Here is a 19,579-nt window from a genome sequence, read left to right on the forward strand (position 1 = left end):
CCCGAGACCAGGCAAGGTGTGTGTGTGTCTGTCTGTCTGTCTGTCTGTCTGTCTGTCTGTCTGTCTGTGTGTGTGTGTGTGTGTGTGTGTGTGTGTGTGTGTGTGTGTGTGTGTGTGTGTGTGTGTGTGTGTGTGTGTGTGTTGTGTGTTTCCACCCAGTTGGAGCTCATAAACTGTGGTATATTTAATTGTTTTGCAAGTTCATAGACAGAAACAAACATGGTTCCACGTTCCAGCTCTCACTGGTCCACCAGCTGTTGATCAGATGATGATTAACAGTTTGTCGGTGTTTTGTCCAACATCTGGACCAGGAGACGGGACGCGTTGGTGGAAAAACAAACCTTCCGGATGTTGTTGTTGTTGTTGTTGTTGGCTCCAGTCTCCCGGCGTTGTCAGTGAATATTCACATGGCTTCAGTCCAAATGAATGAATAATAAAAAGCCAGTTTGAATAAATTGAAACAACAATTTTCAGTTCTTTTAGTTTCTTTGACTTTGTTGGAGTTTTTAAAACAGTGAAAACTCAGACTGGAATAAAAAGAGTGTTTTTGTTTTTCTGTCTTTTTTGACTTTGTCGCCGTTTATCATGAGTCACACAGAAAAACAAAAACACCCACTGAACCTGGACCTCCTGCAGCCTCAGCACATGTTCAGCTCCCTCTACAGAGTGTGAGTGAGTGAGTGAGTGAGTGAGTGAGTGAGTGAGTCAGTCAGTCAGTCAGTCAGTCAGTCAGTCAGTCAGTCAGTCAGTCAGTCAGTCAGTCAGTCAGTCAGTCAGTCAGTCAGTCAGACAGACAGACAGACAGACAGACAGACAGATCTCTTCACCCAGCAGGAAGAATCCTCTGAGCTCCACTTTTCCTTCTTCTTTTGCTGCCTCTCTTCTTCTGTGTTACACCGACCTCATGAAGTTCATTCGATGCTAACTGGATGTTTAGAGGATGCATTAGACATACAGACATACAGACATACAGCAGACAGCTGTGGTGCGACACAACTAACAGGATGCTAACCTCCAGCTACGAGGCTGAAGACGTTGTGACTGTGTCTGAATGAGTAACGAGCAGCAGGAGGCGCTGGACCTCTGGTGGACAGGTAGAGAAACACCTGAGGGAGGAAAACAAGATGCACAACACGAGAAAATAACCAGACTATAAACGATCGTTCGTTGTGAGTCGGTTTGGCTGTTGAATTCTTTCTGCAACCAACAAATCCTCCAGACATTTAATTCTTCTTCTCTCTGCTGCCATCAGGACGTCGTTTTGTTTGATCCGTTTCTAAAACTAACCGCCATCTGAAAACAGTAAATTCTTGTATCATTTTGTCTCCTTGTTACTGTGTTTCTCCCTCGGTGGGATTGATAAAGTTGTTTTGAATTTGAATTGTTCTCTATTTCTACCTGGTCCACATCCTTTGATTGTAATCCGGTTATTGTTTTTCTCTTCATCAGTCTATCATGACATCCAATCAAAGTTCAAGAGGACGACGCTCCGCATGAAGAAACAAAACGACGGTACGTCTCCTTTAAGTCTCTGTTTAATAGAATAAAGATGATGAAGATTATAAAAGACTGTGTATTGTACATGTACCCCGATAGAAGGCTCTGCATGCTCTACCTATGTGTTTGATATTTCTTGTGTCTCTGCAGGTTACGGTCTGCACTGCCACCGCGCCGTCATCACTCTGTGCAAGCTGATCGGCATCAAGGACATTTACTGCAAAGTGGAGGGATCGGTCAACCTGCTCAACATCACCAGGGCCCTCTTCACCGGGTTAGCCAATCAGGTGAAGTCCTAGCGGGAGAGTTTAAAAAAAATAAAGAAATAAAGGGAGGATCGCTTTCTATTGCTCTCTCCACTGACGTCCGCCTTCTTCTTCTTTCAAACCGGCAGGAGATCCACCAGAAGCTGGCGGACAAGAAGCAGCTCCACGTGGTGGAGTACCAGTCTCAGCGGGGCCCTCTGCCCAGGGTGGTGGCGAGTCCCAGAGACGGGGCCCGACCCGAGCCGGAGCCCCAGGACGAGATACCCAACACCCGGCTGCACTGGGACGACGTGCGGGCCGCGCAGGGGATCAAACGCTCGATCTGGGCGGGTGTGAAACGCACCATCTGGTAGAGTGGGAGAGTGAACGGTGACTCAGTGTGGACCACGAGACGGACGATGGTGGAGGCCGGAGGCCCGAAAATATGTGAGAAATAAGAACGTTTGTTCCCCAAATCTGGTGGATTGAGATTTTGTCATCCAAAGACATGTTACATGTTGACATCTCCTATAAAGACACAATGTCAACGTCATCCATGTTGTTTTCTATATAACTTCCTCTTCCACCTTGAATTGTTGCTAAATGTTGTGATGTAATAAAGTTCAGATCTGTCAAAACATGTGATTTTTGTGGAATTTTGGAAATGATTACACGTCTTTTTTTAATGAATGTTGTCTTTTTGTACTTAATGCTCTGGAGTTATTGGACATGTTTAGATCACACAAGTCTGAAACAATCCAACGCAGTCACCACTGGAATCATACTCTACAAATACTAGAATACTATTACTATTAGTGTAGAATGATCTTCATCTGTAACCAAAATTTGCTGTTAGGAGTTTTAAGTTTTAAGAATTGGGACAAAGCCTTCAGTCAGAAATGTCAGCTTTAAAAATAAAAGCTACGCTAGAATTATCTTTTATCTGTGTCACTGCATTTACTATTTGTCAGTGTGCATTTATCAGGATGCTAGATTAATAAGTTTCATGTTAGAGTCACTGTGTATAATATCATCACTGTGTTCTCTATCAACCTATATAAATGCTCCAGGTGAGGCTTGAACTCACAACCTCGGCATGACTCTACAGTGTACTGTCTTATAAGTACCGCGCGCTGACCGATTGCGCCACTGGAGCTCATTTCTGCTGAATATTCAGATGAAAATCATTCAACACCAATATTAGCATTATTATATTGTCTAACGGAATAATCTGCTTCAATCCATATTTGTTGGCGTTCAGCCTTTCAAAAACATTTACACTGTAAAAAAAAAACTGATCTCCAAATTTCTCCAAAAATTCTCCAATAAAGTTAAACTAAAATGAGGACAAACACTTCAGTGTGGTCTGAAGCTAATCCAACGTCAACGTCATCAACACACAAACACAGTGATCACAGCTTTAGATTCATTATCATATTCAAGAAACACAGAAATGTGCTCCAGTGGTGCAGTTGGTCAGCGCGGTACTTATAAGACCGTACATGTGGGGTCATGCTGAGGTTGTGAGTTCAAGCCTCACCTGGAGCATTTATATAGTTTCATGGAGAACACAGTGTTAATATTTCCTGTGATGTGAAGCAGCTGCTAGATTCAGAGCCACCATCAATGAACACAACATGGAACTAACTTCTAGAGTTCTACAGAATATGTGGAAGTGGGACATTTCTACTGTAGAAAATTGTTTACTTCCAATGTGCCAAATCCAGCGTTTAAATATCAACGTGGTAGATGCAGGCACACCTCGGAGGTAACACTCTGATTGGTTTAATTCCTGTGTTGTGGCCAAAACACCACACAGTATCAAACCAGCAGCAACATCATCGACACACACTTAAAGTTATCAAAGGTTTAAATTCATTATCATATGTCATAAACACAGAAATGAGCTCCAGTGGCGCAATCGGTCAGCGCGCGGTACTTATAAGACAGTACACTGTAGAGTCATGCCGAGGTTGTGAGTTCAAGCCTCACCTGGAGCATTTATATAGTTTGATGGAGAAAACATTGTTAATATCACCTAACGGCTGTATTCAGCCTCCCATCAATGGACAGTAACAAACACAAAAAACGATATGAAACTCGTCACAAAAAGACAACTCTGTGGCCTTACTGACTAGTTGGAAGCTTCCTACATTATTTTGGTTGAAATGCTGCAGAGCTTTTATTTTTACATGTGTTATATTATTTGTAGAATGAGATTCCAGCATTATTAAGTAAAAAAAAAAACAACATTCATTAAAAAAGACAGAAATTCACAACGTGTTTTTATCCAACAGAATATTCTGCTTCAATCCATATTTGTTGGCGTTTAGCCTTTAAAAAAAAAGTTTTTCACTGTAGAAAAGTTGGTCGCTACTCCAATTTGCCAAATCCTCCATTTAAATATCAATGTGCCAGGTGCTGGCTTTCAAAGGGAATGGGAGGTGATACTGGGATTGGTTTAGTTCATGTGTTACAGCCAAAACACCACACAGTATCACACCGGCAGCAACGTCATCGACACACACTTAAAGTTATCACAGGTTTAGATTCATTATTATATATAAAATATGCAGAAATAGGCTCCAGTGGCGCAATCGGTCAGCGCGAGGTACTTATAAGACAGTACACTGTAGAGTCATGCCGAGGTTGTGAGTTCAATCCTCACCTGGAGCATTTGTATAGTTTGATCAAGAACACAGTGTTAATAATACCTGTGTTGTATAACAGCTGCTAGTCAATGGACATCGACAAATAGTAAATACAATGAACACAACATAAAACAATTAAAGAAACCCTAGGTCATAGTCTTAATTTCGCTAGATGAACAATAGACTGTCTATGTTTTTTTTGGTTCTAAAGAAGAGAACGGATAACTTCTATGCCCAGTTCTCTCACCGTTAATGTATACATGTTGCCGGTCGTAAGGAAGAAGAATTCCCTTAACTTCCAAAGAAGCCTCTCTGTCATACAGAGAGTTTATCGCCGTAGAGCTTGAAGCTCCAGAGACGATTTTAACCAAGAAACTTGAAGAACCACATCGACCTTTAAGAAGTGGTCTCACAGTAAGAGGCTTTGTGTCTGGGCAGAGATAATTAGCTCATAGTGTGTTTATTACCTTGTTTTGATTTGTTTTAAGTTTACTGTATTGTTATAATGTGTTATTTTGTATGTTTAAGGACCGCTGAGTTCCGTTAGTGCTGTGCAGAAATTACTGTGTATTCCATACTGCTGCAATAGTGTAATTTAGGGACTAAATGCCATCCCTTTTAAAGGGAATGGGAGGTGACACTGGGATTGGTTTAATGTATGTGTTACAGTCAAAACACCACACAGTATCACACTAGAAACAACGTCATCAACACACACCTACAGTTATCACAGGTTTAGATTCACCATCATATGTAAAAATAGCAGAAAAGAGCTCCAGTGGCGCAATCGGTCAGCGCGCGGTACTTATAAGACAGTACACTGTAGAGTCATGCCGAGGTTGTGAGTTCAAGCCTCACCTGGAGCATTTATATAGTTTGATGGAGAACACAGTGTTAATATTTCCTGTGATTTAGTAACCAGAGTGTCTTCTAATCAGTAAACACAACATGAAACTCCCCAGTGTAAGATCATTCTAGAGCTCTACACAATGGGTGGAACTTCAGTACGTTGGTTCAAACATTTTAACTTCATGCTTTAAACAGATAATTATGTCTTTTTCTAATAAATGAATTATTTTTGTATTTAATAATGCTCTGGAGTTATTGGACATGTCTAGATCACACAAGTCTGAAACAATCCACCACTGGAATCATATTCTATAAATAATATTATACATGTAAAAATAAAAGCTCTGCAGCATTTCAACCAACATAAAGTAGGAAGCTTCCAAACATTCAGTAATGCCACAGAACTTTCGATGGCTCTGTTTTTAGGTTTAAGAACATATCACATAATAAAGGTAACAATAAAAGGTTTTAAACTTTATTTATTTCAGACTGGAAGCAGAAGGAAACACAAATCCACAGATCAGCACCTCTGTGAAAACTCACACATGGTTCTGTGAAAAGACGAATACATATGACTTCTCGTCTGTAATAAATGATCATTGGCTCATGATAAGTGGTTATAAATGTGTGTGTATATATATATATTTATATGTTGAGCTAGTGTATTAAAAAATGACATCACTTTTACCAATTTTCGTCATCTCTAAATTATTGATTTGACTTTTTTAATCTAAATTTAAAGATTAAAATAAAAGAAAATATTAATTGAGCCTAAAACCTTCATTATGAATCTGACCAGCCATCTGATCCACCACACACACACTCAATCACACACACACACACACACACACACACACTCAATCACTCACACACGCACGCACGCACACACACACACACACACACACACACACACACACAGTACTTCTTGGACACACAGGTCTGTGATTCGTTTTTCAGAAGTTTTTCCATCGAATGGAGGAGAGGATGGTGTGGATGAAGTAGAAGAGTGTGGCAACATATGCGAAGACCTGTAAGACACACACACACACACACACACACACACACACACAAATATACATTTTTATGGAATTATTGTTGTATTTTTGTGTTTTCTTTTACCCACTTTTAATGGAATAGTTTGACATTTGGGGAACCACGCTGAGGCTTTTGGCTTTCTTTCTGATGGGTAGATAAGAAGATCGATAGCGGTCTCTCAATGGATATGAAACACATTATCCACATTATCACTGATTGATTGAAGGGCTGAGTGGATGTTTCCATTCAGAAAATAAACAGTGTTTTTCAGTAAATTCTGTCCAGATAAACAGTTGTTGATTCTCTTTGAATCAGTTCTCACCACAGCAGCGATGTCAATCTGGTAGATCTTTAATTCTCCGGGTTTCTTCTGGAAGGTGATGTAAGCCAGATCCACGCCTGCACTGAGGTAGAAGAAGGCTGCCAGGCCGTGGTAAGCAAAGTCCTGGACACACACAGATTAAATAATAGAACTCGTTCTCTCCGTTTCTTCATCATTCTGATCTCTCTCTCTCTCTCTCTCTCTCTCTCGGGTCTTACAGCAGCAGCCCAGCCGGAGCTGTTCTTATGTCCTCCGGCGGCGAAGATGACCATCCAGAGGAATGTCCCGACGAAGCAGAAGACGGAGACGAACATCACCCAGCCCAGAGGGTTCGGTGGGTCCACGTAGGTCGACGCCACCAGGATCCACACCAAACCACCGAACACCTGCAGAGACGGAGGGAACCCGGTTACCTGTTTGTTTGTGACAGAGCTTAAAGAGAACGTTGTACATCTCATCACAGTGTATAAATCTAAACATCAACGGCTTCAACTTAAAAAGGCTTAAAGCCAATTTAACCACGAGTCATGTCTGATTTTATGCCTATTGAACCAACGTGGTGCATAATCTACTGCTATAAACAACAATAAGATCTGGTTCATGTATGGAGTCTTATATCACCTTAAATCAAAAGTCACAAAATCACCACTGATGTCTCTATTTAAAACTCTGTCTCTCTTCAGTGCTCAGTGTTTCATTATTGAAAATGCAGAGACAGTGACAATCTAACATTGCTTCATTAATTAAGTTTGTTGTGTAGAAAAACCAGACTTCATCATATGTGTGATCTTTAAGTTGATTTGATGAGGAAAAGACGTGTCACCCTCTCGAGGTCTAATTCAACTTTTAACCAAATTAACACCTGCTTGATCTCTTCGTCTTGCACCCTTTAAGAACCAGGTGGATCACAGCGTGAACTCTTACTTCATTTGCTGCAGGCTCATTTGGAAGTCTCGCCAAACTTTAACAATCCAGTCTTTGTAAAAGTTTTAGGTCCTGGAGTTACTTTTGCCACTTTATATCCTGCATCATCATTTGATTTAAATCACTGGTGCACAAACGCGACCGTCACACGTTCTTGAAACAACAACCAGCCCAGTTGCTGGGGAAAAAAAATGTTCTGCAAAATGTTTCTACAAACCACGGATACGTTTTCGCATTCAGTAGCGATGTAATATATCAAACAACCGTTATAAAAAGTTACATTGTTTAATAAGACGTATAACAAGCAAAAAATAATCCACAAAGAGAAGCTGTGGTGGGTCAAACAAACACAGGACTTTCACCCAGGAGACCTCTGCTCGTGTTTCGTGTGAAAACAAAACTCAACAATGTTTTCTAACTTTATCCAAAAAGTTTCACGACGTTAACAACATGTCATTGTGCCTTTCTGCAAGCGTCACACAAGGCTTATATGAAACGTATTTATGTCTCAGAAACGACATTCAACGTATCTGAGGTTTGCACAATCGGACAATGACAAAAAGAAATTCTAGCGGCTGGGTTGAGTATCTCCTTCCTGTTTACATTTGGTGGAAAACATTAGAGAGGTTAACTGTTGTTTCAGCTGCATTTCAGTCACTATACTTCATTGTGCCGTGAGAGCAGGTTGTCTTTTGAGCTGCAAGTCACCGAATCATCAGAATCTTAAACACTCAGCATCGTTTCAATTAGAAAAGAGAGGCTGAGATAAAAAAAACATGGTGGTTTGAGTTCGTCAGATAACACCGTGACTAACATGTTCAGGTTCCTGAGTCACTGATAAAGTCACTGCACGCTCCTTTCATTCATGTGTATGAGGATAAAATCACAAGAAAATACTGAACACTCAGCTTTAAATCAATGCAGTCTCCGTTTTATGAGGCATATTTATCAATTTTGCGTTCATAACCTAAATTTGATGAAAGAAAATGCAATGACTTTGAGTTTTACAGGCGGAGCGACATTATCACGACTCCAACTGGAGGAACTGGAGATTATTAGTGAAAAAAAAGCCTTTGGTCGTTACAATGTGTGCAGATTTTCAGCTCGTTTTGCATGAAATGAAGTCGGGCGTTGGTGACACGAAACCTGGATCCTCATCACAACACTAAAGTACATTTAGGTGTTCTCATCGGACAAATAATCTGAAACACCCGTGAGGTCACACGAGCAGTTTCTATCTTTTGTCATAGTTCAGGAAGAAGAAGAAGAAGAAGAAGAGTTGGCCGCATTCTTTCTCCGATAAGAAGCACAAATACAATATGAGAGAAACGTGAGAAGACGAAGGTGCTCCTCCCATGTGAGCAAAATGTGTCAACGTCTCCCGTTTCTCCAAAACGCACATTTTTTGTCCTTTTATTCAAAGAGTTTAATCTTCAGTTTGCATCATATTTATTTAGCAGCTAACCGTTTTAAGAATTAGATTCTAGTACTTGTTTCAAGGTGACCAGCTAATCACGACGTTATCGCAGAACTCATATTACAATGTTATAATGATTACAGGCACGTGAAATATGTTAATTGATATTTTATTTATATGTATTTTTCCTCTTTTAGATGAGTTTTGTTTCTGCTTCGCCTGCACATGAATTTTACTTTTCTCTGTCTGACCTTTCCTTTTATAAAAATATGCAAATAAAACATAAAACATAAAGTGCACTTATTTTTTTTAAATGTTCAAACAGTGACATACTGTGTCTACTTTGTCCTTTAATATGACTTCAATTCATTTTAATTTGATGTATTTTTTTGCATCATTTTGGAAGATCTAGTTTGACTTTTGAGATAAAAACAACGTGAATGAAGCAAAATGAAAATAAATTCAGTTTGTTGCAGTATTCGTTGTGTTTGAACCTCTTTGAGCTTAAATCAAAAAGAGGAATGAAGATGGAAATGATCCCTTCATCGGAGGGTTAGACTTGTCCTCTTGTCTTTGTCCACTCACCAGTTCGGGCAGGTAAAATATATCCGGGGCCGTGGTGCAGATCCCCAGTCCGCTGGGCAGGCTCCTCGTAGGCTGAGCAGTGGTGGTAGCCATCACTACCCAGAATCCTCGGCCCTCTCCTCTGAACTAACGCAGCAGCAGCAGGTGTAGCTGAGCTTTATAACAGCAGACACACCCTCCGTCTCATGTGAGCTGCTGGACTGTGAAACAAACACTCGGGAGGAATGTTTGAGCCTCGGGGGGGTCACGGAGTGAAGAAACAGCTCACTGGGTTTTACTATCTTTATGAGCCCTTTGTGTTGGCCTGCAGCCTCTGATTGAGCTGCACACGGGAGCCGATCGGGAGTTTCTTTTTTCAGAATCCATGATTGTCTTTATGGCTGAAGACATTTCATTTTAACAACTTCAACCTCACAGATACTTTGAATTCATATTTTGAATGTGAAAGATGTCATTCGTGGTCAAATACCAGCAGAGAGACAAATATATTACAATCTTTTCCTAAACATAAACAAGTATTTTACGATATTTTCCTAAACATAACAAAATATTCTACGATCTTTTCCGAAACATAACCAAGTTTACTGTGAAGACAGAAGTGTACCAAAGACTGTATTCATGTAGCGAGCGTAATTTGACATTTTTTTGTTATATACATAACACGTCGGGTTAATTTCAAGGCTAATGTGTATTGAGACGCACTCTGAATCCATAAAATGATGTCGACATAGCAGAAGAAAGGTGAGAATCGTATTCATATTAACCGTGTTATTTTTGACCGTAAGGCAAAACCCAAACAATAAGTTAATGTGCCGTAGATTTTAATATTTACTTGCAGAGGTGGTTAAAGTTCTGGAGTTATTTGGTAAGTGTGGAGCCACTACAGTCACAGGTTTGTTTGTTAAGGAAGATGTAGAACTTGTGTCCTGAGGCTACAGAATGTGAAACTAACACCTGACAGGTTGATTAACCGCTCAGTCTGCTCTGTCTCTGTCTCTGGGATGTTTCAGCTCAAGTTACTCTGCTTTCATTGGACAAATTTCAGTAATGTAATCATTGTTAATCACAGGAAGCAGTCAGAAAACAACTCAAGAAGAAGAATAAAACCTTTAAATATAAGTTGAGATTTAAAATTGCAAATACCATAAAGCAGCTGACAAAGAAGAATTCAAAAGAACTAATATAGAAGTTTGAATTCAGAATTAGTTCTTTTGAATTCTTCTTTGTCATCATTTAAAGGAACTTTACAGTAATGTGATATAGAATGGAGAGACAGGCTGTAATCAGCAGTTATTGTAAATATCTAAATGACAAACAGGTGGAAACGGCTTCTATTGTTTCATAATCTTTTCATAGTGCAGAAAAGTATAATGTGTTGATCGTCTTGGACCTGCTGACTCTCTCTGAGGTGAAAAGAAAAGTCTGAACAAACAGAAAAAGCCACGACGTTTGAACGCCCAATTCATTTATTTCATATCAGAGATTCCAAAAACACCTGCAAAAGGAAATCATTTAAATATTTACAACCCAAATGAAAATAACAAATCATGTGGAAACATCCATTCATGCAGTAAATCTGAGCCTTTCAGAGAAAAAAAAAAAAAAAACTTAAACGTATAATTGAGTAAAAAGAGAGAAAGTCGTCTTTTGTTCATCGGAAATGGAGAAAACATTCAGGAAATAAAGTTTTTGAAATATTCCAGGTTTCAGTTTTTTTAATGGTACAAACCTCTAAATGTACCCAATGCTATTGAATGTTTATGGAATGCTTTAAAGTTGATTTTCAGAAATGTTTACTGCATCTTTATCAAGATTTTGTACGTGTACTTTAAGAAATACAACAAGTGTTTTAGGGTCATTGGTCATTTTACCTGCACAGTAAAGTAACCGATGAATAACGGCCACAGAGCGTTATAGTGAGTTCTCTAGTTTATCAGCTAACAAGTCAATAATGTTATCTTGTTCCCTTTAGATGCCAACGTGGGACTCAAAGTGAAACCAGTAGCCATGTGTCCATTTAAAGTGGCTCTCTACTGATTTGACCTGATGTTAAGTCAGAATATTCGTGTTGAATTTGGCCGGATGCCACACAAACATCAACAAAGGTCAACAAATTAGTGGCCGTCAAGGTTTGTTCACGCCAAACACAAAGTGAACTCTAAAACTCTATACTTTAATTAAAAGCAAACACTAAAAATAATATTTTCTCACCTGATTTCCTCACAATGGAGGTGATTGAAATGGTGCTGACAGATTTAAAAATGTGTCCTTGTCCTTGTTACTGTGATTCATCTTGAAGCTGTGAACAATTTGTATTGTAACGACGCTCTGCCTCAGAAATAGTCTTGCTGTGTTTTGTTTTTTGAATTTTGGGTGAACTGAACATTTAAGACGTTTCTCTCTTTCTTACTTTCGCAAGTACAAAAAATCATAATGTAGTACCTGCTCCTAAATCTTGAATTAGTTATTCACACTCATTGTCCTTGTACAATGTACTATATATTTTACTTCTGACAAATTTGAACTTGAACAGGCTCTTGTCACCAAACTGCTGCCTTTCAGATTAAGAAAAGAGTAAATTGTGGGGTAATAATGTTCAGGTCGACCTCGCTAACCAGACCAATCAACATTCATCAATACTCATTCAACTTAGTCCTGCTGAAAATATAAAATAAAAGAGCACAAACACAAAAGGTGTTCCGGTCAGCTGGTCAACTTGGTTTTGGTTTTTTCTTGGTTCTCTTTTTGGTCTTCTTCTTGGTTTATGTTTCGTTTTTTTAGGAGCTCTTCCATCGAATGGCAGAGAAGATGGTATGCAGGAAGTAGAGAAGAGTGGCCACATAAGACATCACCTGAGAACACACACAGATAGATAAGAACACAGGTGGGTTCACAACTCATTAAAGCTGCTGGATGAGATCTTAACTTCAAGAACAGAAGTGGATCTGGTCTGCACTGCCTTTGTCAAGGTTGAAAGGAGTAATAAAGTTTGCCATCTTGGTTCATCTGCAGGCGTCAACCTCCGGTTCTATAGAGTGAAGTCAATGCTTCATGTCTTAAAGCTGCATTCTCTCTAGTGTCCATCAGGGGGCGACTCCTCTGGTTGTATAGTAGTCTAGTCTAAAATGACTCTACTTCTCTCTTGATTTATTCCCTCAGTAAACATTGTAAACATGAGTTTATGGTCTCAATCTCTAGTTTCAAGTCTTCTTCAATACAGCATGATGTTCATTTAGTGCATTATGGTCCATTTAGAGTCAAACAGACCATAAAGCAGGGGATGCTTTAGAGCGGGGCTACACAGTGATTGAGGTCTCTACCAGAGACGTATACGGCGTCTCTACAGCACATCGGAATATTGTAGTATATATTTAAATAAGTGTGCGTGTGTGTGTGTGTGTTTGAATTACCACTGCAGCAATGTCCAGTCGGTAGATTTTGAGAAAGCCAACTACGGTCACAGTCTGGCTTGTCAGAATGGTGATGTACGCCAGATCCACCGCTGCACTGAGGTAGAAAACCACCGCCACGAAGTGATACCCCACATCCTGAAAAAGACACGAGGAAGAAGGAATGAAGGTTATATCAATCGCTTCTGCATGCTGCGGACATTTGCATTGTTACATTTCGAGAGAATTGTATTTTGTCCTGGATTACGCTCGCTTTTGACGTATCACAAATAACTCTGCGGATGTGTTTGAACCACGCACTTTTTGCGTTTTACGGCAAATTGAATTTGGCAATACGTTTCCTTCAAAACTTGATTTAGAATGCAGTTTAGTTTAATGGGAACGTTGCACATGTTGGTGTAAAGTTGGCCATCCATCTAAATGGCAGATAAACGGCGGTGGGCGTGTCTCACCAGGGAGGGCCAGATGCTGCCCTGATTGGCTCCGCAGAGGAAGATGAAGAACCAGAGCGTCGTCACCACGAAGCAGAAGACGGACACAAACATCACCCAGCCCAGAGGGTTGGCCAGATAGACGCGAGTCGACGCCACCAGGATCCACACCAAACCTCCGAACACCTGCAGGGTCACACAGGTGAGGGAGGAAAGAGGGGTGAGAGGAAGAGGGTCGAATATGATTACCAGGTTTTTACTTTGTAAACCTCATTGTCATCCAGTTTTTCAACTTGAATAAACTTTTTTTCACATGATGAACAAACACAACAAAACTAAAAAGTCCAATATTCTCTCTCTTTTAGCTCTGTTTTTGGTCTCCTCCACCAACTTCTGGGGGAAATACCTGTCTAAATGAACATCATGCTGTGTTGAAGATGACTTGAAACTAGAGATTGAGACCATAAACTCATGTTTACAATGTTTACTGAGGGAATAAATCAAGAGAGAAGTAGAATCATTTTCTCATAGACTTCTATACAACCAGAAGAGTCGCCCCCTGGTGGACACTAGAGAGAATGCAGCTTTAACACATTTTTCACTTTTCAGAACCGGAGGTTGCCACCTGGTTAATACTGGTAGTCACAGTCAGAGTGTAGACTGGCTGTCGGAGGGTTTGTGTCTTTCTGCTAAATGGTTTTGGATGACACACAACATGGCGGACCCTCCACACAAAACATGCAAGCGGAGTGGAAGTGTGTAAGGAGACGGCATAGGGGATGGATTGGAATTGGGCCAAACATAATATTGTCCCTCTTGGGTGTACTTTCACAGTCTTTTCTCGCTCTCCTCCTTTGACAAACATTCTGCAAACATTGTTTGACATCTGGATGAAACCATTTGTTTCCGTGATAAGAGCCGCTCGTGTGTTGATTTTCATGATTTTCAGCAAGACTTTCTCCTTGAATAAATTGACCATATTGAAGTGGAAAAAAGGGTCTATTGTGGCCTAATTTAAGGTTAGGGCTCCACCTAACACATACAGACCTCACAGGTGTCCTCACGGCTCAGTCAATCAGCATTAAGCCCTCGTGTGCATCAGGTGTGCAGGAGCAGACACATTCAGACCCACACAAGCAGCTTTGCCTTCTAGAGAGGACATTTACTGCAGCAGCAAACAAACGCTGTCAGCCTCTCAGTGATCAGAACTGAACACATGAAGTTATGGCAAACCAAACAAAAGGCCCTCTCCTCTTTTCATAGCACTTGTGGGATAATCAGGGTTATGTTGACAGCTCTTTATCTGACTCTATGAAGGACATATTTTAAATTTGATTGGTTTTCTGGTTGGTTTGGACACATTGTGTGGGAAGCAAAAAACATAGACATGCAATACTTTAAACTAACAGTCACATCTTTAATAACATAAGTAAACAGGATTATACATTTTGCACCAGTTCATTCAGTGTCAATTTAATTATTCAGTTATACTTTCCTGAAGTGAGATTTCACCGCTTCTTAAACTCTAGGAGTTATTCAAAGTGAAATGTGCCTTTTTTTCTATTCTCGGTAAACAACCTCACAAACGCAGTGAAACCAGGTTTCTCTCAGCTGAGTCAACACGCTGAGTTCAAAGTCAGGATGCATATATTCATAATTCTGCTGACCAACATTCAACATGACCACATGAAGAAGAATGTGCCACACCTTGAATCAAACCAGCAGCAGGTGGATCAGATATTTATTCTACGAGGACACATTCATTCAAGCACAAACTCTGATTTTCACCTCGAATGTCCCCTTTAAGAAACGTTGAGGTTTTCTGATGCTTGAACTGACTGATTTATTTTTTATATGTCTGGTGTTACGTATTTTATTTTGGAAATTTTCAAACCGTGATAATAATTTCAAATGAAGTTCTGTGGGTTAAATAAAGTTTGTCCACATGACATAAAATGGTTTCTTTTTATATGATCAATGTATTATTTTATGTTTAAAGTAATGCTACAGATGACTCTTACTTTGAAATGTATGTTTGAGCATGACAAAAATCGCATTTGTCAAATCACTTTTGTTTTAAATGTCTTCGGATATATGAAGCTTTTTATAATGTTTATAAATAAAAAAACCCTCATGGTATATTCAAGATAGTTTTGCTTCTTTTGAATTTGTACAAAAAAATCAAGTCCGTTAGCATGTTAGCATGTTAGCAGTAGCAACTACAGTAGCATGTGTTTCTGTATGTATGCTTTTTTTTTTAAAGCTCGATAATTGTTTTCACACAGTTTTAGCAACAAAAACAGAGAGATTATTATTATTATATAAGAAGTCTTGACTCTCTTAAATTCAAACCTCCGATGGGAGAAAGCAACGTTAGTCAAACATTTGATAGAGCTCGAGCACAATGGCGAGAAACCGAGGAGAGCAAACACGGTTCATTACTGTGAAAACATTATCAACGTGGTATCAGCCTTATCTCTAGTCCTCTTATCTTCACCAGAGTAACTCTACACATTCATTTACATTCCAGGGGAGAGAGAATTGGAATGCAGCCCATTCAAATAAATATATATCTTTATCTCCGCCAGGTGGCTCCGAAATGTTTGAGTCAAAATGTTGATTCACGTGTTCAAAACAATATTCGTCAGCAACCAATAAGAAACATTTTTATGTCCACATTTTAGTCAAATCATTGTTTTTAATGCACTGATCAATCATCAACTTTTGGTCAGTTAGCTTCAATAACTCGTCTTCTTTCAGACTAGAGGAAAGAAAACATTTATTTTATTACTTTGTCTGTTTTATGTCTGTAGATTTGTCCTAAATTCACCAAAAGTTACCATTACATAATGCCTCATTTGTATTCATAATCATCTTAATGTGAGTAATGAACTGGTGAAGTTTCATGGTGATATCTATCAGTTAATTTGTTGACCCTATTCACCTGTAGAGTCTTCTAAATGTCTGTAATTTAACTAAACGTCTCTTTAAAGGACGTTTTCTCTAAATAAGTTTGTTCTCAGACTCTGATCCAGAAATCTCCACTTCAGTAGTTCTGACATATACCAAACTTCACACGTTCATTCCTCTCTATGTTCTGAAGCTTTCTACAGAGGAGTTTGTTCACACATCATTCAGAGACTCATTTATACTGAAGAAGTTTCATGGTGATGAAAATAGTTCTTTAAATATGAAGTTATTTTCCCTGCCCTTTTTAAAATATGTCTGACCAGAGTGTAAACATTACCTTACCTCTCTAAACCTGATCAGCAGGTTATATCATGAAAAGAAGAACTGGCCAGCAGCCAGGAAAAAATAGCCGAGCCAGAGAGTAAATGTTGTTTAGAGGTTTAGATTCACGCCTCCCTCTGCAGCTCAAGCTGTTTTTCCACCTGTGTCACACAGATTTAATCTGCAGCAGCTATAATGTTATATTAATTTATTAAAACTAAAAAGTAACATTGTGAAAAGTTGTGACGGCCATTGCAAGATCAGTGAACACAATTGAAACATGTTGTAGTAGTTTTTAAGATTATAATATTCATATATTATAAAATAAAATCGGAAAAAAAAATTCTGTAAATGTATAACGTAAAAAGTTCTTGTCAGGAACGAATTAAAGTAAGACGCCATGAAAAAGAGGTCAAACTATTGATATGCATCAGTTATAGAAATAGAAAAATATAAAAAAATGTATTCCGCCAACAAATAGTAGTTTTTACATTCATTTTACATATCAAATTTGTAAAGTTTGTAAAGTTTGTAAAGTTTGTAAAGTTACTTTGTTGCAAAATGTTGCACGTCAGATATGTTTGCATCACCACGAGGACAACACTTTAGCTTCTTGCTACATTGTTGCAGTCTGGTCTCCTAAAACGTAAAACTTTCCATACGATGTAACAGTCAGCTACGTTTCTAATCAGAGTTTGTGTGAGTCCACCTGAGGAGGAGGTAGGAGTGGATGGAGGAGTCAAACAAACACAGACTTTCACCCAGGAGACCGTTGTTTGTGTCCCATGTGAAACCAAGTCAACGTTCACTTATTTTAATTTATGACCGTAGCTTAAATGTTTAAACATAACAAGCCAAAACAAGATGTTTTAACAAAACATAACCACGTAATTTAATTTCGTATTTGTTTTGTTAACCACGTGTTGAGAATGATATTAGTTGTATGGGAATGACTCACACACTTCCAATTGTTGCTTTTTTTTGAAGTCTTTGTATCAAGAGAAAATATATCTTTTTACATTTTAGAAGAATTATTTATGTATTACAGTAAAGCTACACCATCACACACCTCTGATAGAATTATTTTTTTCTGCTTTTGCTGTTTGCTGCTAAAAACTTGTTCTGGTTGCTGTTTTCCCGTCGCATTGGCAACCTGTGTTAGTAACAACAAACCGACTGGTGGCCAAGTTTTCTCTCAGCGACACGATATTACACGTCATTAATACAAAATATTTTAAAAAGAGTTGTTTTAAAAAAATATGATTTATGTGATGACATTAGGGGATAATACCGGCCTGTCCATTTCCATCCAAACTACGTGTTTTAAATTTGCCTTTGAATTTCCATAAGCCTTTTCATAACGTCTGTCAACACAGTAAACAGGAGAGATCTGATTACTCCTTGATGTTTGCTGCTATGTGGAGTGGATTATCCATTAGAAGATTGTATCTGTTAAGTTTGTTGATGTTGGGGAATGCTGATTCTACATTTTTGCATGTTTCAATATATGTGTGTGCTTGAAATAAGTATCACACACAGACTAGGTGTCACCGGTCACACAGGGTTAAAACAGGCAGTCGTGTAAATATATACGATCAGTAAAAGTGAATCTTTGTGAATCTTTTTTCCATTGCAGATCAAGATATTACACACAAAACACATATGATGCATTATTATAGATGAAAGAAATGAACTTAAAATTATAGCTTCACCTCAAACATTATTCACAGTGAGTACCTTCACTTGTGTTCTTATGTAATACTTGTGTACTTGCACTTGTAAATGCTGGACTTTTACTTGTAATTGTTTGTACATCGTGGTATTAGTGCTAATATTCAAGTACACACACACACACACACACACACACACACACACACACACACACACACTCACACACACACCAATCAATAGAGGAAGAGAATAGACTGGAGGTCTCTGACCACAGCATTCTGAATATGTCTCCTCTTGGCCCAACACACTGAACACATCTCATCTGTGTGTATGTGTGTGTGTGTGTGTGTGTGTGTGTGTGTGTGTGTGTGTGTGTGTGTGTGTGTGTGTGTGTGTGTGTGTGTGGGTTAGGATTAGTGTGATGATGATGATGATGATGATGAAGAGGCAGAAACAAGATCCTAATATCTAAACGGTGCAGACTCGAATGAGTTAGCAATGACAGGCAGATAAAAGAGAGATTTAAAAAATCTCAGATGGGTAAAGATGGAGAGAATAAAAGATGGACTGAATAAAAGTTGGAGAGAATAAATAAATAAAAGATATCAAAATGAGCAGAAACTCACAAACTCTGGGATGAAGAAGACGTCAGGAATGGAGGTGAAGATTCTGCCGCCTGTGGGCAGGACATCACCCGAGGTGGTGGAGGCCATAGTCCAGAGCGCTGTGTGTGTGTGTGTGTGTGTGTGTGTGTGTGTGTGGTTTTCTCCCAGAATGAGATGTGTAACTGGTTTTAATCTGCCTTTTAAAGGCTGTGTCCTCTTCCTCCTCCTCCTCCTCCTCTTCCCCCTCCTCTTCCTCCACTCCTCCTCCCCATCCATTCCTCTGCTGGAAACTTCCAGTTTGACAGGTGCTTTTGTTTGTGCAGGAGGATGTCTCTACTTCTGTGTGTGTGTGTGTGTGTGTGTGTGTGTGTTAAATGGCAACCACCCGTTTATATGCACACACAAAAAATTGTGATTGTGAGGCAACTAATGGAGCATTGGTGTGGGATGTAAGAGAAGCTGCAGGTGAATGTTCAGGGTTATCACGATGAGTTTATTTATTTATATTTAAATGTCTCTTCTGGTTTCACTTTAGTTTCTGTCTCCTCTCGCCTTCAAATTTTATTTGATGATAGTTTTATTGAGCAGCAACACAGAGAAGGTTCAGTTGTATTTTTGAGTGAGTTGTTGGAAAAGCATCGATGGTGTTTTGAATGTTTTCTAGGTTCAGAAGGAGCTCTTAATACACACTGTGAGTCAATGCTAC

The 19,579-nt window shown here is 39.2% G+C and overlaps 3 protein-coding genes and 4 non-coding genes across 7 annotated transcripts in view; 4 read left to right on the plus strand and 3 right to left on the minus strand.

Moving 5' to 3' along the window:
• Positions 1–2,384, plus strand: part of mrps5 (mitochondrial ribosomal protein S5) — a 15,058-nt gene extending 12,674 nt beyond the window's left edge. The window contains exons 10-12 of the mRNA XM_068731891.1: positions 1,450–1,512; positions 1,648–1,784; positions 1,892–2,384. Coding sequence (XP_068587992.1) covers positions 1,450–1,512; positions 1,648–1,784; positions 1,892–2,116 — 425 coding nt within the window. The 3' untranslated portion in view covers positions 2,117–2,384. The remainder of the gene's footprint in view (positions 1–1,449; positions 1,513–1,647; positions 1,785–1,891) is intronic.
• A 420-nt stretch (positions 2,385–2,804) lies between these two features.
• trnai-uau (transfer RNA isoleucine (anticodon UAU)) lies at positions 2,805–2,898 on the minus strand. The gene is made up of 2 exons: positions 2,861–2,898; positions 2,805–2,840 (listed from the first exon to the last, which is right to left on the minus strand). It is a non-coding gene; the product is annotated as a tRNA-Ile (tRNA).
• Positions 2,899–3,648: 750 nt separating this feature from the next.
• On the plus strand, positions 3,649–3,742 carry trnai-uau (transfer RNA isoleucine (anticodon UAU)). The gene is made up of 2 exons: positions 3,649–3,686; positions 3,707–3,742. It is a non-coding gene; the product is annotated as a tRNA-Ile (tRNA).
• Positions 3,743–4,324: 582 nt separating this feature from the next.
• trnai-uau (transfer RNA isoleucine (anticodon UAU)) lies at positions 4,325–4,418 on the plus strand. The gene is made up of 2 exons: positions 4,325–4,362; positions 4,383–4,418. It is a non-coding gene; the product is annotated as a tRNA-Ile (tRNA).
• Positions 4,419–5,165: 747 nt separating this feature from the next.
• Positions 5,166–5,259, plus strand: trnai-uau (transfer RNA isoleucine (anticodon UAU)). Its single transcript has 2 exons — positions 5,166–5,203; positions 5,224–5,259. It is a non-coding gene; the product is annotated as a tRNA-Ile (tRNA).
• Positions 5,260–5,703: 444 nt separating this feature from the next.
• LOC137888467 (myelin and lymphocyte protein-like) lies at positions 5,704–9,662 on the minus strand. Its single transcript, XM_068731870.1, has 4 exons — positions 9,526–9,662; positions 6,818–6,985; positions 6,600–6,722; positions 5,704–6,270 (listed from the first exon to the last, which is right to left on the minus strand). Exons 1-4 carry the CDS (start codon positions 9,616–9,618, stop codon positions 6,196–6,198), a joined length of 459 nt encoding a protein of 152 aa, XP_068587971.1. The 5' UTR covers positions 9,619–9,662; the 3' UTR covers positions 5,704–6,195.
• Positions 9,663–10,960: 1,298 nt separating this feature from the next.
• LOC137888466 (myelin and lymphocyte protein-like) lies at positions 10,961–19,038 on the minus strand. Its single transcript, XM_068731869.1, has 4 exons — positions 18,895–19,038; positions 13,388–13,552; positions 12,936–13,073; positions 10,961–12,377 (listed from the first exon to the last, which is right to left on the minus strand). The coding sequence occupies exons 1-4, from the start codon at positions 18,979–18,981 to the stop codon at positions 12,303–12,305; spliced, it is 465 nt and encodes a 154-aa protein (XP_068587970.1). The 5' UTR covers positions 18,982–19,038; the 3' UTR covers positions 10,961–12,302.
• Positions 19,039–19,579: the final 541 nt, after the last annotated feature.

Source organism: Cebidichthys violaceus, unplaced genomic scaffold (genome assembly GCF_023349555.1).
Source record: "Cebidichthys violaceus isolate CVI_PGR_0920_01 unplaced genomic scaffold, fCebVio1.0.p SCAF_54, whole genome shotgun sequence".
Classification (NCBI taxonomy): domain Eukaryota; kingdom Metazoa; phylum Chordata; class Actinopteri; order Perciformes; family Stichaeidae; genus Cebidichthys; species Cebidichthys violaceus.

Bases quoted from the DNA above. Each gene is read 5' to 3' on its own strand.
- LOC137888467 (XM_068731870.1), bottom strand. From the start codon at position 9,618: ATGGCTACCACCACTGCTCAGCCTACGAGGAGCCTGCCCAGCGGACTG. The intron at 6,986-9,525 runs GTGAGTGGACAA...CCGTCTCTGCAG, and splicing joins TATTTTACCTGCCCGAACTG to GTGTTCGGTGGTTTGGTGTG. The intron at 6,723-6,817 runs GTAAGACCCGAG...GTGTGTGTCCAG, and splicing joins GCTCCGGCTGGGCTGCTGCT to GACTTTGCTTACCACGGCCT.
- LOC137888466 (XM_068731869.1), bottom strand. From the start codon at position 18,981: ATGGCCTCCACCACCTCGGGTGATGTCCTGCCCACAGGCGGCAGAATC. The intron at 13,074-13,387 runs GTGAGACACGCC...TGTCTTTTTCAG, and splicing joins GCAGCATCTGGCCCTCCCTG to GATGTGGGGTATCACTTCGT. The intron at 12,378-12,935 runs GTAATTCAAACA...GTGTGTTCTCAG, and splicing joins GACTGGACATTGCTGCAGTG to GTGATGTCTTATGTGGCCAC.